This window comes from Olea europaea, chromosome 4, assembly GCF_002742605.1.
Source record: "Olea europaea var. sylvestris chromosome 4, O_europaea_v1, whole genome shotgun sequence".
NCBI lineage: Eukaryota > Viridiplantae > Streptophyta > Magnoliopsida > Lamiales > Oleaceae > Olea > Olea europaea.
In genome coordinates, this window is record NC_036240.1 from 5,286,704 (window position 1) to 5,304,735 (window position 18,032).

The 18,032-nt window shown below is 35.1% G+C and overlaps 2 protein-coding genes across 2 annotated transcripts; one reads left to right on the top strand and one right to left on the bottom strand.

The window, feature by feature from the left end:
* The first annotated feature begins 201 nt into the window (after nucleotides 1–201).
* Nucleotides 202–4,358, top strand: LOC111393364 (sm-like protein LSM5). Its single transcript, XM_023018870.1, has 4 exons — nucleotides 202–393; nucleotides 508–631; nucleotides 3,816–3,888; nucleotides 4,020–4,358. The coding sequence occupies exons 1-4, from the start codon at nucleotides 357–359 to the stop codon at nucleotides 4,050–4,052; spliced, it is 267 nt and encodes an 88-aa protein (XP_022874638.1). The 5' UTR covers nucleotides 202–356; the 3' UTR covers nucleotides 4,053–4,358.
* Nucleotides 4,359–5,136: 778 nt separating this feature from the next.
* Nucleotides 5,137–11,465, bottom strand: LOC111393365 (3-ketoacyl-CoA thiolase 2, peroxisomal-like). The gene is made up of 14 exons (XM_023018871.1): nucleotides 11,143–11,465; nucleotides 9,628–9,704; nucleotides 9,436–9,520; nucleotides 9,208–9,334; nucleotides 9,018–9,116; nucleotides 8,702–8,769; nucleotides 8,511–8,618; nucleotides 8,355–8,432; nucleotides 8,120–8,252; nucleotides 7,945–8,041; nucleotides 6,600–6,723; nucleotides 6,408–6,516; nucleotides 5,484–5,567; nucleotides 5,137–5,403 (listed from the first exon to the last, which is right to left on the bottom strand). Exons 1-14 carry the CDS (start codon nucleotides 11,236–11,238, stop codon nucleotides 5,294–5,296), a joined length of 1,395 nt encoding a protein of 464 aa, XP_022874639.1. The 5' UTR covers nucleotides 11,239–11,465; the 3' UTR covers nucleotides 5,137–5,293.
* Between the last annotated feature and the right edge of the window lie 6,567 nt (nucleotides 11,466–18,032).

Genomic DNA, 18,032 nt, shown 5'->3' on the forward strand with positions numbered 1-18,032 from the left:
TTGTATCTAAATTTTTTAATTTGAAAACCCCGATTGAAATTGAAACTTAAAAAAATTGAAATGTACGATTCAGATAATTTTCTCATAAATAAAAGTGCTTGTGGACGGTTCAACTCCACTCAAGAAGCGCAAGAGCCAAAGACAGAGCCTAACAGTGTTTTTGAACTCGAAGCCAGCTTAAGTTCGTCTTGTAACTCGAGTATTGCACCCGATTGCCACTCGTATATCGTACCATGCCGACTCTCAACATGTAATGTAACTTGTAAAACCCTATTAATTTCGTTTTCTTTTATTCTCCTCTAGTGTTGAACAACAGAGTTAAACCCTTTCCTCTTTGCAATCCAATCCCTCTCTCCATGTCATCCAACAATCCTTCGCAGCTCCTTCCGTCAGGTACTTGTTATTTCCTTTCTATTCGTTGCGTTTATGGGTTTTGTTCATCTCTCTATAAAGAAATTTTTCGAATAATTCAAAAATCATGGGTTTTGCTGTCCAATTCGTATGCAGAGCTGATCGATCGTTGCATAGGGTCGAAAATCTGGGTCATAATGAAAGGAGACAAAGAGTTGGTTGGTACCCTAAGAGGATTTGATGTCTATGTAAACATGGTGTTAGAAGATGTCACAGAGTAGTACGTTTTTTGCTTTCAAAGTAAATGCATATTTTTCTATATGGGTTTGATTTTTTTATATAATTATATCTGCTAAACTGTGATTGTTGAAAAATATGGATTCTTTCATAATCGTTGGAATGCCTATTTTACTTTTGAAACGGACTCAAAATGATTGTGTTTTGTTTCTTAGAAATCATTGCATATGGATATTTAGTTAGCTTGTGGTTGTTATTCGAAAGAGCAAGTTATTTATTTATTTTTTTCTCTCTTATATTATGTTTACATTGGATTGATATGTGCTGGTTAGATCCAAGGGGGAGAGAGCTCGTCTGGCTTCTCTTGCTGAAATCATTACTCTTCATTCTCTCGTGCTATGGGCTCTAGCAACTGAGCTCCCTAGAAATGTCTAATTATACTAATACTGATAAGTGATGAGTAAAAAACTTACCAAGAAGAAAATGTAGAACCTGCATGAAGTTCTGTTAATATCTCGTCTTTCTGAAACAGATAAAAGATGGAAATATTGTAAAGTATTCCTAAGTTTGATTAACCAAATCGAACACATATTGACCTATTTATATGCACTTCTTAAAAGCACTCTAAATGAATGTCCATGTGTCGATTTTGGATACTGAAATGTAGCTGTTTTACTGTTGGAGAACTGATGAAAATTTAAATTGTGTTTCTCATGTACCCACACCAACTAAAATAATAATTTCTTATTTGTTAATTTTTAGATTTTTCTTTTATTTGTTTGCATTCATTAAATTGCAATTAAAAATTTTGAGGATTGTTTATTATTTATTATGAGTTTACTTTGCATATTAAAACATCTTTTTGATATTTTTTTGGTTTACGGTTAGGCTAGAGCCTCACATCATGAAGGAAAAATGCCTTAGCATCTGAGTACACGTTTTAAAACATTGCCAGTGGTAGACTAGTAGATACATTTACTGATTTGTGAGCGTTATATTAGGTGTTTTTTTCTTTTTCTTTTTTTTTTTTTTCCCCATAATTCAGATTGTTATTTGAACTTAGATCTGTGAAATGGAGAAAGATTCATTATCTATATAATGTGGTTACACCAGATAAAACAGCCACTTAGTGTCATCTTCCTAAATACCTTTTGTGTAGGAAGATTTTAATTGTCTAAAAAGACTTACCAATCATAAGTCTTTTTTACTTAAAGATGTTATAATTACCCTTAAATTCCTGAGAAAACCCCATAATTATTGATATAGAGAAGAGATGATATATGGCCAAGTGTTCCCAAAATTTGAAACCTTATATGTACATATTCTTCCTGTTGATGACAAATATTTGGTGTAGCCCATCCAGCTTTCCAGAAAAGAAAACCAAAGCGTGATTGTCGTAGTTGACAGACTCTTCTACACTTGAATTGCTTTTTTAGGAGGGTTTTCCCGTTATCTATTTTGACTTTGGATATATAATTGCCCCTGCATGTTTTTCCCCATTGCAGAAAAACTACAAGGCAACAGACCAATTTCAAATTAGATATGGGATTCCGTTTGAACTAAGGGTTTGAGGGCTTCAAGGCCAAAGGTTAAAAAGGTTAACTGATTGGGGGCCTCAGGCTATAGATCTGCTTTATCATTTGTAAAACATAAAAACTGTATATAGAACCAACTAATGTGCTTAGAGGACATGTAAAATTTGTTCAGGGCATCCAATTGAAACTCTGGCAACTCTAGTTTATTGTTGAGAGATTTTTTTCTCTCTCCTTTGATTTCCATCTCATTTTGTGTGTGTGTGTGTGTGATGTTTTCTTTCTGTAGTATGTGGAGGAGTGGGAGGTAGGGGATGGGGTCTTTGGAAATGATAAAAGAGGTAGTAAAAGGGAATAGTTGAGATTAATTACACATTACATAGTCTTTTCTGTGAAAGTAAAGCTAAGCCACAAGGGAGCCACCGGCCGCTTGAACCTAGTATTTAGTCCCTGGCGAGGTGTGCTGGTGGCCAGGGGCATTGGGTATATGTCTTTCAAGCTTCTGATAAACCTCAGGAGATTTTAAGCAAACCTGGATGTGTAGAAGACAGAATTGCTCTAAAATAAATATGTACCTTGTTCTTAAATAAAATTAGAAATAAATAATTTTCTCGTTCTTTTTAGTTTTTCTGAGAGTGAAGCAAATGAGTGATGAAGAAAATGGTTTCTCGTATCATATGCCCTTTTATCTACCCTTTGCAGGAAGTAGATTACTATTATATCCACTATGTTGACATAATAAAATTTTCCAACCTTCTACTTCTGTGTTTTAGAGAGAGAAGCTTGTTGCAGATAAAGCTTCACCCAAAAAAGAGGGTTTGAAGTAGAGAAACGTTTTGGGTTTACATGTAAAATTATTTTATTGGGAGAATGTGTGGTTGAAGATGAGTTCGGAGAAAATGGGGATCAAATGGTGGCATAAAGATAGAGCTTACGGGTATGCAAGCTTATTGGGATGTCTTCTTTATCTTGAGCATAATATTTTGATAAGCATAAAAGGTTCTTAAAAGCACCTGTTTTGGCAGCATTAAGGTGATGCTGCTGCAAAAAGGTAGCCGTACACGTTCCTTATCTTGAAAAGTGATGACTTTTCTTGTTGTGTGCCATTTGAAATAGGCCCATCAGGGTAACTCCTGTGCCTCGTGCTTGCTTTTCTGTGCATATAAGCCTCAAGCCTCTAGTCTTTGCCTGTTCACCTCTAGATCTTGTTAGTTATCAGGTCTTCTTGTAGTTGCCTAGGATGTAGTCAATTTAGATCTTCCAGTACATATAGCAATGAACCAATTGGAGCTAGAGAAAAAGAATTCATATAGACAATTTCAAATTTAGTCGGAACAAGGCCTAGTTCACTGTTGTTTCGCCTGTGCATTTAAAAATTTTAGGCCTCTTGTCTTTGCCTGTATTCACCTTCAGATAATTTTAGGCCTTGTCTGTCATCAGGATTTGTTGCAGTTGCTAAGGATCTAGTTAATTTTGATCTTCTTGTAGATATAGCAATGAATAGAATGGAGGGGAATAAGGATTTATTTAGCGTACTCCAAATTTAGTGGGAACATGTTTCTTTTCCTGTCCGTCCTCAGGGCTTGCTCTGCAACTGACCTGAGAAGAGTGCATTCAGAGGTTTTATCCATGTTGCTACTATTATGTCTAAATATTTCATGACGTGCTGCTAAAACTCAACTGCACTTTTTTCAGTGAGATCACCTCGGAAGGGAGGCGAATAACAAAGCTTGATCAAATATTGCTCAATGGAAACAACATAGCGATTGTAAGTATGACATATTTTTTGACGAGTGTGCTCTCTGTTTTGCCGCCTCCACATTTTAGTTTTACCGCCTTTTGTCAATGCAAGCTACAAATTTCTGATGTCAGCTAAGAATCATCTTTTATGCAATGCAGCTGGTTCCTGGTGGCTCACCTGATCCAGAATAAGGTGCTCAATTCCAGTTTGTATTATTTTGCTCTCTCTTGAAAACGAGAGTGGTTGTCAAAAAGGCACATCTTAACCAGTTATTTATCGCATTATTATGTGTATGTCATGGGGAAACAACTTAGTAAGGTCGGTTGAACAACTATTTCTCTACGAATCTGCAGCTAGTTGGAAGTTAACTATGGTCGACTAGAAGAAAGTGTTGTTTAATTGATCCTCATACTATTGCACTTTCTACATGTAACATGTTTTACATGTAACTAAAAAGATGTTCATGGTAGTTAGTGATCTTTTATTATTGGTGCTCTCGTCTTGTCTTTAAATTTTTAGTATCGCGAAAGTTTGAAAGAACTTCAAAGCTAAATTCTCCCCTGTGAGGTGAAAAGAATCTAATCTTAATTCCAAGAAATGGATATTCATCGATTTTGTTATTCATAATCTACTTCCACCATTAATTGAAGCTGATTCCAAGGTTAAACTTGCAAGTTAACCTTTAACTTCTAATACGAGTAGGTGGAAATCAGGCTGGCTTGTAGTTTCTCTTAATTATTGCAAAAGACCTTAAGGTCTACCAAAACCAATGTCAGAAAACTTGATTGAATTGGCTGAAAATCAGTATGAAAATGGGACATAACTTGGTCAGATGAGCCATGGGTTGACGAAATAAACGACAGGTCCATTTTTGTAGCGAGCAACTCATGGAACAAAAAATAGAAATTTCATTGCAAATTTACGTTTTCTTTATTTGGATATTTGTTAAATTTCTCCTGTTCAGTTTAACGTGGAGTCCAAAAAGAGGATCAAGCTTAGTGGAAGATGCAGGAATTCATTTGAGTCGGGGTGGATTCATTTGAGCTGCCATCTAGTGGTCGCCCAATATATGGAAAGCTCATCGGGTGCTGGCTTCGCCATTGGCCGAGCTAGACATTTTAAAAAGAGGTTGGGAGGCCTGGCAAACCTGTTTTTAAAACTTCATCGAATGAGATGACATTATCAAATGGCCATCCCAACTTTTTCAAACTTGCTGAAAATATGAAGGCGAAAGCGAGAATAATGGTATGTAAAAGGAAAATTACGATACACACGTGAAAAATAAAACTCAATTCATTTATGACCATAAACCAATAATGAGGTAATATTCCTTGGATAAATTTCCAAATTCCAAATTATTGTGAACTAACTTATTGTTGTACTTCAAAGTAAAAATTGTAATATCATGCAACTTGACAAGTATATATGAAGCTTATTGTGCATCCTTGGATAGGAAATTGTGTGCTTCAATTTGTCGAGCATTGCAAAGCTCATCGCAAGAGTCACCTCTTTCAAAAACAGCGGCTGCCCCCATCCCCGTGCCTGCAGTTCAATTTTACACAAATATACATTATTTGTTCGTCGACCTTTAAACACGCATGCAAAGAAAGAGAGAAGGGTACCTATGCACATTGACACCACACCAAATCGATAATCTCTGCCACGGCGCTTCATCTCGTGCAACAAGGTGGCAATGCAGCGAGCTCCTGTTTATGGAATCCAGCAAGCATGAATTTCAACAAGAATTATTATGCTCAGATTAAATATACACGCCATGACAACACATGAAAGAACATATGTCAATTGGAAGGTACACCATACATATAGGGGTAGAAAATAATTCGAGGAAGAATGACAGTCTCAGGGAAAGATTGGTCAGCTAGATAAATAAACAAATAAAATATTCAAAAAATTTATTAAAGGGAGAGCTGTCATGATTTTGATATGGCTGTTATAAGGTCCAATAGATTCAACACGATGTCAATGTTTCAAGGTTTTTCTTAAGAAATAATGTAAAAACAGATAGAAAAGTTATTTTTTAACTTGTAAGTGATTTTTCTACTTATATAAGCATGTTTATAACTACATAAACAATTTTTTTAATTTTTAATTTTATTTTATTTTATTTTTTCCCCCAATTTATGCATAAGTTTTGAATTGGAAAATGGATTTTCACATAAAGCGAACTTATTAATTAAAATAATTTTTTTTTATTATAACTTGATTTTTTAGTTATAAGTTATTCTTTCTTACTTACAAGTGAAATTCTTAACTCTTATTTTACTTGTAAGTAAATTTATACTTGTAAGTAAATTTATATAATTCAATTCAACTAATATTTTCTTAATTCATAAACTGGTGAATGGAGATACAATTAAGACACATGCCTACATAGCAAATTTAATCCGAGTACTAATTGCACCAAATATTGGATAAGGATTAGATAGGGTTATATCCTTTATCTGGCCTAATGTGACATGCCAAACGCGTCTTAATCCCATGGATGAACTAAGAGATTGATTTCAAGTAAATGAATATGTAAATACCTGTTGCGCCCAAAGGATGTCCAATAGCCATTGCACCTCCATTAACATTGATTTTCTCAGGATCGAGTTCCAACTTCTTACTGCAGTATACAAATTGTGACGCAAATGCCTGCTCAAGGTCATGATTAGTAATAAACAAGCTTTGTAATAGCATAAGCTCAAAAGGCAATTTAAAGCATTCCACGAGGTTACCTCATTTATCTCGAAAAGATCAATGTCGGCAAGTTCAAGACCTGCATATTTAACTGCAGCAGGTATCGCAACAGCTGGACCAATCCCCATAATTGCCGGATCCACACCAACAGCAGCAAAGCTCCTGTAGGAGTAGCAAAAGGGATTTTTAATAGTGGGAAAAGTAGCCTAACTTTTCTTTTCAAACTTTGGTTAAGGAGGGTCTACAATTCCAACAGTTGTAAGATTCATTATCCACTACTACGTAGAAATGGCATGACTCTTTGGGTAAAACAAGCATCGAAGAACTCATTGAAAGAGGCTTAACACACCAACAATGCTGACCTAAGTTGAGTTCTTAAAAAGTAAGGAAAAAATAAATCTCGATTTTCCAGTGCTATATTGAAACATGGAAAAATACAAGACAAAGTAGCGCAGCTTAGAATGTTGGAGATCTGGGGAGTAATGAAGCTACTCAAGACTCAAGCTAGTCGGTCAATTGTTCAAACTATTCCAACTTGTCATTAGCCAATCAAATAGGAAACGTGGTCATGGTGAAGAACGCACAGATAGCATTTCATAACTAGACTAGAAGTGAGACGAAACTGAAGAACCCTCATAGACATCAGACACATGCATTATTATTATTTTTTTTATATATTTTTTTTATGACCGTAGGTGTCCGAACCAACTTACGCACACCTCGACTAATCCCACGAGACCCTGAAATTTACAGTCAGGTACTCACTTCAGTGGTCTTGAAGGGACTCGAATTGGTGATCATTGGGGAGCAAACCCAAGGCCTGACCACTGAGCTATCCCTCAGGGTTATCAAACACATTCATTATGACAAAAAAATCTTGGTTCATTTATAATATTATGATAGGCCTCCCAACAACTTCACCTATTCTAGAAGAGTCAAGAAGGATGGAGAATCAGCTGGAGGGAGGGAGTAACTGCTTTCGGTTACAAGGGCAAGTGTGTGTGTGTGTGGTGGGGGGTGGGGGGGGGAATAAATTTGAGAAGGGATAGGTATAAATGGAGGGGGAAAGGAAAGGATAGGCAGGGAATAGTTGAGTAAAGGAGAGTCTACTTACCTTGTTCTGTATTGCATTTCTCTGTAATTCCAATAGAATTCAATAACAATTTCTTCTGTTCTAATTGTTACAGTGGAGTCCTATCATATTAGTCCCTCAAAAAACTTCAAGACTTTGACAGATGTATCGAAGATTCTAAATGTGTGATTAGAGGTGGACAGAATTTTGGTGACTGGGGGGCAAGAAGAATTAATCACCCATATGGAGAGAAAAAGTGAATCAGAAGAAGATTCCACATATACTGCAACATCTAACCATCAATAGCACACCTGAATACACCAAGGATTGGCATTCCCTTCTGAATTGCAACACTTCTCCTCATAAGGAGCACAGCTCCAGCACCATCACTCACTTGGCTAGAATTTCCTGCAACGCAGCCAGAGAGGTTATTGCACAAAAGTTTACAATTCCCAAGTACGACTTTGACACATCACTCTTATTTACCAGCAGTGGTTGTGCCATCCTTCTTGAAAACAGGCTTCAGCTTTGCCAGGTCTGCAACTGAGGCGTTTGGTCGAATTCCATCATCAACAGCTATCGTAACAGGCTTCTCATCTCCAGTCTTAGGGTCGACATTCTTTTTCAACCAAATATAAATCAGTGGAAAACAAAGGACAATCCTAAGGTGATCTAAAAGAATCTTAGAATAATTAATCAAAATTCTCGCCAAAGTTATTACCTTAGTTTTCACTGGTATGATTTCATCTTTAAATTTTCCAGATGCAGTTGCAGCAGCTGCTTTTCTATGTGACTCAACCTTAGAAGACATTTAGACAGACACTAATTACAATGGAAACTTAAAGCAACCACAAATGTGACAGATCATTCAACTCACTGCAGCCTGATCTTGCTCCTGCCTTGTGACACCAAAACGACCAGCAACATTTTCTGAGGTAACACCCATTGGAAGAAGACAATCTTGAGCTTGTGCCATTGTTTTTACCTGAATTATTGACAAGATGTTAACACATAAAACTACAATCCTTAACAATGAAAAGAATAGGAATTCATGCCAGAGAAATATACTTTTGGATTGACTGATCCTTCCCAAGCCATAGGATTGACGGTCATTGATTCCAATCCAGCACCAATCCCTGATTCAGAAGGGTTAAACTAAAAAATATGAGAAATTTTATTTGTCACTGATAAATCCTTCACTGATTTGTACCTCCCTTTTGTATGGTGGGAGCCCTTTTGTTTATGGTACATGCTGATTGCTTTAATCCACTAAAGTGCATTCTAAGTTTTTAAATTCTTTTGCCAAAATTATTGGAGGCGAAAGCTGAATGGATTCTGCATTTTGTATCCATAGAAGATACCCTTTAAGCATAGATGCACATACCAATATCATAAAATCCAGCTTTGATGGCAGCAGCAACATCAGCTACAGCTTGAAGACCAGATGAGCATTGCCTATTTACAGTTCTCACAGGAACAGTTTCTGCATTTGAAAATAGCCCCATGAATATCAGTGATATGATCCTTTTAGCAAATCAAAGTGTCTATAAGCATAAAAATTTTAAAAATCATACCAGGAAAACCGGCATAAAATGCAGCCATCCTGCATTCACTTGCTCTTTGGGAGCCTGGAGCCAAAACTGTGCCAACAACAATATCCCCAACTTCACTTGGATTCAAATTTGTTTTCTCAATCAATGCCTAAACCAAAGGTTGTGAAAAAAAATTAAAATATGTAAAACCCAATTGTGAACTAGCAGTTTAAAAATCATTTAAAGTGCAAATGAGAACGAGAAATAAACCCTCAAAACTGGTGCAAGTAGATCATCAGGATAAGTATCTTTGAAGCCCCCTCTCTTTGACTTGCAGAGTGCGGTTCGATAAGCACTACATGTTAAACGCACATTTATTTTTCAGGCAGATATAACAAATTGAATCTTTCTTAGAAGATGTGAAACTTGAGTCAAAATACAAGTCGAAACAGGATAACTTACGCGACTATGACCGCATCATCACCAAACACAGAAGCCCTATGGTATGCAGCACTATCTCCAGCTGAACATATAGACGCCTGGTACATATTTTGGGGGGGGGAAAAAAAGGCAACTGCTAATTTCAGCATTTCTTGCCATTGACATGGACAGAAATGCACAAGTACAAGTCACAATTTCATTACAAACACACTTTTAAGTTACCAAATATAAATATTATAATCGTCAAAGAGTTTATTTTGTAGATCTGAAATACACACTTAAAAATGAGCATTCAGAATGGAAATTTTATCGCATTAAGCTTTACAAAGCAAGAGAGCTTTAACAAGGTAGAATATTATACAGAATCTTTCATTATTCAGAAATGCATGTATCTTCAAAATTTAAAAACTTACTCCAGAGTAAAAGGCAAACAACTACATATTTTGGACTATGATTCTCTCTCTCACACACACACAAAATCACAGAGAGATAATAGCCTCATTTGATCCCCATTCTCCTTCCCATTCTTTTTTTCTCTTATTTTCAACTACACAATTTTCCAGAAAATTATATTACACACGAATCAAAAACTTTTCATTCTTTTTCAACCACACATTATTCAAAAAAACACTATTCCAACCATTAAAATTTGGAAAGAATGGGGGCTAAACGGGTTAAATATTCCATTTATCCTCGTACAAATTTGTCAAAATTAACCAACAGTAATATATCATAGGGTTAAAGAAATAAAACTAACCAAAAGTGTCCCAAAGGCAAACACAAATGGCACATAAATATCATAAGGTTAATAAAAGGCACGGCACATAAATATGCTCACATGGCTACTCTGATTACTAATTTATGAAAAATAACACTAATCACTTTAGTCCTGTAATGACCAAAATAGTATTCGAAGTTTATTAGGAAACAAATGGCGGTGAAACGTTTATGATGTATATGGTTAGGTGGCATATATTAAATTAGTCTTTGTTAGATTTATTATACTCAAGTTAGCAATTATTAATATATTCAAAATAAGCTGGATTATAAGGATATGGCAGATTTATAATTGAGGAATTTGTATGCCTCTCATACCTATATATCCAAAAAACTTATTAACAAATAAATTAATTTTTTTCTTTCTATTTATTTATTTTTGTGTTTCTTCTTCTTTGTCCTTACAAGTTCAATCTGTCGATTCAATTTCTAGAATTATAGTTCCATGCCAAAATCAGTAATCAGAGAACTAGAATTTTTCTAAAATATCACAAATTCGAAAGGAAAGAGTAAGATCATCACATAATTGAGCTCGTACCAACAATTACACAAACTTCACGATATACTCTCCAATTGGATACATAACTAGTTTCAGACCTCAGATTCAATCAAATCACAACAAAGCAATTACAAAAACTCAACAACAGCTCCAACCCAATAACAAAAAGTCCAAAGAAAAAAATTCGAAAATTTTAAATCAAACACATAATTAAAAAAAAAAAAAAAAAAAAAAAAAAAAAAAAAAAAAAAAACACTGACGGAGATTGTAGATTCGATATCTTCAAGGGAAGAAGAAGTGAAAGAAGGACGAAGATGCTGCAGCAGAACCCTTTGCCTCTCAGTTGCCTTCTCCATCTCTCTCTAAAATTATATGCAAGTATACAGAATTTGGGCAAACAAACTCATACGAATGCTTAAATTACGTATACTTATGGGTGTGAATGAATTGCTTTGGGAAACGGGAAACAGATTGGATTGAAAATTAGGTGTAAATCTAGATTAAAAAAACAGATAGATTAACGAATGGACACATAAATGAAGGATAGAGCTGTTTGGACAGGGCCCACAAAGCTGCCCTGTCCAAACAAAAGGCCTAATTGGGGACCCCGGGCCCACAGGTAAATTGGAGCAACAGTGTTCAAGGAATTGAGTATTGGCCCTTTTTTTTTTTTTTTTCAAATTTTAATGTTTAGAATAGTATTTTTTATTTTTTTTTAAGAATGTGTGGTTAAAAAAGAATGAAAATTTTTCGATTTACGTGTAATATTATTTTTATGAAAGATTGTATAATTGAAAATAAGATAAAAAAAAATGAAAGAAAATAAGGACCAAATAGACAGTGTTTTTGTTTTTTGAATAATGCTATGTAACAACTCTATTTTAGATGGCATTAAATTATAAGTTAAATAAAAGTTGAAATTAAATGAATTATTTAATTTCACCTATTATTTGATATCATATCAGCTCTACCTAAATTAATATTACAACTCCAAGGGAACTAAACAGTGTTAATCTTTTTTTCTTTTTTTTTGGTCCAAAATTTAATAAAATATTGCCATATAGTATTCTATAAACTCATTTGTACAATTTGTATGTACACATAACATTGTGGTAATAGAGGCAACTGGATGGTGTCAATTTTTCTTTTTCTTTTTCATTTTTTTTTTTAAAATTGCACTACTCATCTCCAATATTTTATAAAAATATCATACGTGTCACAACCATTTTATTATTCGGTTGCGCTTGGTGTACATAATTTATATACGTAGAGGTGTCCACACCCCTCACTTGAGGTGGGACCCTCGCGAGATAGGCCCAATCTTCTATAAAAATTAGTAGTCAGCTAGTCTCAATCTTTTATAAAAAAATGTATGTCTGTTTATAAAGGATTTAAGTGGTTTGATTATTTTCTTATTCATTAAAAGACGTTTGAATTAGATTTATGTGGATTTAACGCCTAAATTGGACAGAAACCATATATAGGGACTAGGTTTGCTAATTTTCAAAAGTTGTGGACAGATAACACTTTTCAATTAGCCAGCCCAAGCCGCGGTGTTGGCACGTGACCCCACTTGCCAAACTTCATAAAGCATTATCTGAAATAGAGATGGTCCCTACAGCATTATGTATAGAACCCTGCTTTTTGGTCAGACTCAAAGCCAGGCCAAAAAACAGGAGGCTGCCATGGCCTTGAGCTTGGCCAAACAGGGTTGTCCTTGGGTATATGAGTATTATGTTGATTGCTGACACTATTTCGCAATGGGTAGGCGCTTAAAATAATAATGTTACTGGTACACAATGAATTATATCGGGGGTAGAACCATGAATTAATGCTACGGGAGACAAAAAATTTTAAAAATTTAATGTAAGAAGAAAATTTATATATAACAAGAAAAATTGTAATATAACGTTACTTATTATAGTTGTACCCGACAATATTTTAGAGCATAAAATTCATCTATCCCATAAAGATATAATTGCATAAACATAAATTGATAAAACCATAATCAATTAATCATAAACCATCAATACAACTTACCCAATTTCACCATAAGTCCACATTAGATTGCTCATTGATAGTAATAACTAATAGCTTTGTTAATTGTTACTAGTGTTCTAGTACACTATCTAATCCTTGTTTAATTGATAATTACCAATAGTCAATAGATAGCTTTCCTGATTTTCCAATTCTAAGAACCAAGATACTAGCCTTATTTAATTGCACAATGAAAGGAAAGGCAAAGTAAACTAACATTTTCGATTCCCAGTAGGTGCTAGTAACATTAAGCAGTAAGCTAACATTTTCGGTTTTCCTCCGGATTCCATTTCGCACACGATCCACGGTTTCCTCCGACGGTTGGTGGTAGCTGGTCAACGATCTAAGGCTCCGAGTGGGTGAAAAGATTTAGGATTTTAAAATTTTGGAAAATATGTCAACTTTGATTTTCCAAATGACGTGAAGATGAGAAGATGGAAGGAATGAGTATTGATTAAAATTATACAAGTATGGTTTTAAAAATTGGGCCTAAAATTAAATAAATAAGTGGGCCAATGATCAAAACAAAAAATTAGTTGAGGAATTGAATTGTGCTAGCTCATTGAAATTAAGCTCCCGTTTGGCCCCCATTAATTTCTATTCCATTATATTTCGTTTTTCCCTCTTATATTTTCAACCATACAATCTTCCATAAAATAATATTACACGTAAATCGAACACCTTTCCTTCCTTTTCAACCACTCATTATATATATATATATATATATATATTCCACCCATTAATTTTTCCACAAAATGGGGGTCAAACCGGGGGTAATTGTTGGCGGTCTAACATATTGGGGTACTTTTAAGTTTGACCAAGTCAAAGGGAGGAAACTCCACTTTGACTTTGAAAATCATGAATATTATCACATTGGCCTCTTGAATGTTAAAAGACAAGGATGCCCTTAAATGGATTATACAATTACAAAATAATGTATTGTTGAAAAGACTTTACTACCCTTTTAGTTATTAATTGAAAACCAAACACTTCCCCACTTATAGAACTTCAAAACGAGCTTCCAAGAAGAAAAAAACTCTCATCTTTTATCTGCTTGAACCTCAACATCTCAAAAAACGTTCAAACGCTGAAGCCGAAAATTTTTTTCATATCAATTTTTTCAAATCGATAAGTATATTTACACATGTTTAATTTCTTTTTCAGTAAATTAGTATATGTTTGAATAGAGAAAATTTTTTACGACATAGTAATAGTTAGTATTAATTTTTTTTAGCAGATCTTACGTATGAAAAAAAAATTTGAACAGATCTATAATTTTTTTCTTCTACATAATGTGAAAAATAGAAAAGCAGTCGGCTGTTTGGTTGTTAAACAGCTAAACAGTCACGTGACTGTTGGTTGTTTAAGCAGCCAAACAGTCGGTCGGTTGTTAAAGCAGCCGATAGTTTGGCTGTTTAACAGCCAACAATCGGCTGTTAACAGTCGATTGTCTGTTGACAGCCAACGGTTGGCAATGCATTATTTTTTCTTATAATTAATAAATGAAGTTGATTAAATTCGTTTCCTCATGCAGATATGATAATCCCCGTCTGTTATTTCGGTAATTTCGAATTGAATGAAAATAATCGGTGGGAATGAAGATGGACGAGTGACATACGTGGTTGTATTGCAATTCCCATAACAGAGAGTACACCATATTTAGAAATGTACCACGATTTGCAAAATAAGCTAAATGTCAATCAATCTCAATACGATACGAAATTGAGATATCTATTCAACGGTTATGGAGATTCATCCATTCCGATGCCACTGATATTCGTTACTAATGATGCTGAATTGAATTATCTATTAAAATTGAATAAAATGTATCGGACTTCGACTGTTCTTGGTGTGACTTTAATTACGAAGGATGTTATCGAAGGTGAACACGAAGATTCAGATAGAGCGGATAACAATGATCAAGGTTTTTGGGAGACAGTGGAGATAGTTCCTGCGGATGATGTGGTTATTCCTGAGACAGTTGCTTTTGATCGTGATGTCGCTGTTACGCGTAGAATTCCGTCGACGGTTGAAGACAATGAGAATATAAATGAGTTTACAAATGAGAATTTGATTGCTCTATTCCGACAGAGACATGAGCCAGGTGGGAGCTCACAGGTTGGAACAAGTGGACCGTCCTCCAATTCTTCTCGTGTGGCTCCCGATTATGAGGACTTGTATGTCGAGCAACTGTTTGAAACCAAGAAAGGTTTGCAAGAAGTTGTGCATCGGCAGGCATTAAAATATAACTTTGAGTTCAAGGTAAAGAAATCAAACAAGTCATTGTTGACCGTTGCCTGCATCGAAGGCAGTTGCAATTGGTGCTTGAGAGCAACTAAGATGGACACGAATGAGTGCTTTGTAATTCGCAAGTATTCACGAGAACATACTTGCTAAGTGGGAATTCTTCAAAACGATCACAGGCAAGCTCGAGCATGGTTTATTGGTCGACAGATAATGCACAAGTATCAGGACCCACAGACGATTTACAGACCTTTGGACATCATTAACGACGTCCGTCAAGAGTATGGAGTGGTCATGAGTTACCAGAAAGCCTGGGAGGCCAAAGAATGTGCGTTAGAGGATTTAATGGGATTGGCTGAGAAGAGCTATGTTAAATTGACCAGATATTGCCATAACATGGGGAGAACTAATCCTGGCACGACATTTTTTATTGAGACGGGGAGCGATAATTGTTTTAAGTATTTTTTCATGGCTCTCGGATAATGTATTCGGGGTTTTCAAAATGCAATGCGACCCGTAATTCTAGTTGATGTACAACTCTGAAAGCTAAATATCAAGGCAAATTAATTATTACTACATGTCAAGACGCCAATATCCAAATTTACCCTATTGCATTCGGCATAGTCGACAGCGATAATCATCTGTCCATGCGTTGGTTCTTTTCGAAACTGAGGGAAGTGATCGGAAACTTTTCAATTACATGTCAATTTTTATCAAAAGTTTTTAAAAATCTAATCTTGAGCTAAATCAAACAAGGTTTAGCTATTGTTTAGTCCTAATTTTAAAAATTTATTTTCTTTAAACTCATTTTTAATCACATATTTTATAGAATCCACATTTTTTTATCAATTTTTCAACCACAATTTTCATCAACTTTTATCTAAATTTATTAATTTATATTTAACTAGTAAATATAATACCATTTGGAGATGACTAATATAGTCTAAGACTCTAACATGAACTTCCAATGACTATAATTAGTCTCCTACAAGTTGTTCATGTCCACCACATCTCATGCAAATTATTAGATCTATAAATTATGTAGCATATATAACGCGGAAGGGAATCACACATTATCTGATTGAATATCGATAATGTCAGTTGGATTTGATCGGATCAAATTTAACAATTTTTTTCATTAGACTTTTGCCTGGTTCAATGGCCTCAACTTGGCCCTTTCCTCTCTCCGTTTGATCTCTCAAGCCTTGATCAAACCCTAGCCAATCCCTCAAACACCTCTCTCTTGCACTCATTGTAATTTTTCAAACAATTGACTTGATTACTAGATGATCGTCAGACCTTTTCTAATCTTGTGGCCTTTCTTTCTAATGGTGTGTTCCTCCATGCAAATGATGCTTAAATAAATAGGAGATGGTCGGGATTCTGTTGACCATTTTATAGATAAATACGATAATCATGAAATAACTTCACTAAAATAAGCTATTGAATCGGAAAAAAACTCTTTGGAAAAGGAATTTTCCATCTACGAGATTGGCATGAAAATGGTTAATGGAAATTGAACATATTTTGGCAACTTGAAACTACCTTCCAACTGTTTTTCAATGATTCATACCAAATATGGGGCAAAACAGCCACTAGAAATGAAGATTTGTTGGGCTACCCAAAGAAATGTCTAAAGTAAGAAAATCTTCAACCTATTCCATCAAAATCCATGTTATTTAATCATCTCCAACTCATTACAATGAATGAACAATGTTCCCTTTATTTTCTTACTTTTTAATTCTCAACTATTAATTCAATTAAGTTTGGGCAACTAGTGCAATACCTCTAACTTCTACTTGTATTGTCCAATACTCAAATCCTTTTATTTTAGCACAAAATCCCATAAATCATCCAAACCTTGCCGAATACAATACTTTCATCCTTTTTCTCCATAAAGCTCTGTAAAATGATGAATTTACCGTACTCTTCAAATAAACAAAAATAAAAGAAAAGAAGAAGAAGAAAATATGCAGCTATAGTCCCAATTTTTTCAAGAAGAATAGAAGAATCCCAATTAAACAATTTGTTGGGATTTCAACCCTTTGATTCAAACAACCATAAAACAGTAAATGAACACGAGAAAATTGTTCACTCAGTTCAGCAAATTGCCTAATCCCGGGGGTGGGGGGGGGCATTGTTTAAGAAGGATCGAGAGTTATAAATTATCGCAATGATTCAGAACATTCGTAACAAGCTGCAACAGTGATTTCATGACCTATGTGTGGCATCACAGAGTTGTAGTAGCGTGCTGGCCCCAACTCAAGAGGAGAAATTCTTTAAGGCGGCAGAGGTTGCGAGGAAGTTGAATATGAAAGCACTAGATGAGTTGCGCTTCTCCATGCAATGTGCACGTAATACGGCATATATGGTGGACTTGACTGATAACACATGTATTTGTACGAGATTTCAGTTGGAGAGTTTTCCATGTGAGCATGCAGTTGCGGTGGCCATGTATCGAGGCTTTGCAGCGAGAACATTATGCTCTTTGTATTATATGAATGAGTCTTGGAGAACAGCATATGCTGAGACTATATTTCCTCTACCAAATAAAGCCGAGTGGGAAGTTCCCGAGCACATTCTCCTGTTTCGTGATTTGTTGCAACCAGCAGTTGAACCGCGTGGTCTTGGACGTCCAAGTACATCTAAAATACCATATACCGAAGAGTTTTCTCGACCGTGTAGGTGTGACAGGTGCAGAGTCATAGAGCATACTCGACAATTTTGTACCAGTCAAATTCCCCTAAATGACAATTAGATAGGTACGTTAAATGAATAATATTTTCGTTTACTTTACACTGTTCAATATTTGTTCTTCATAAATGTTCAATATTTAATTTTAATAAACGACAAATTATAATGAATAAAT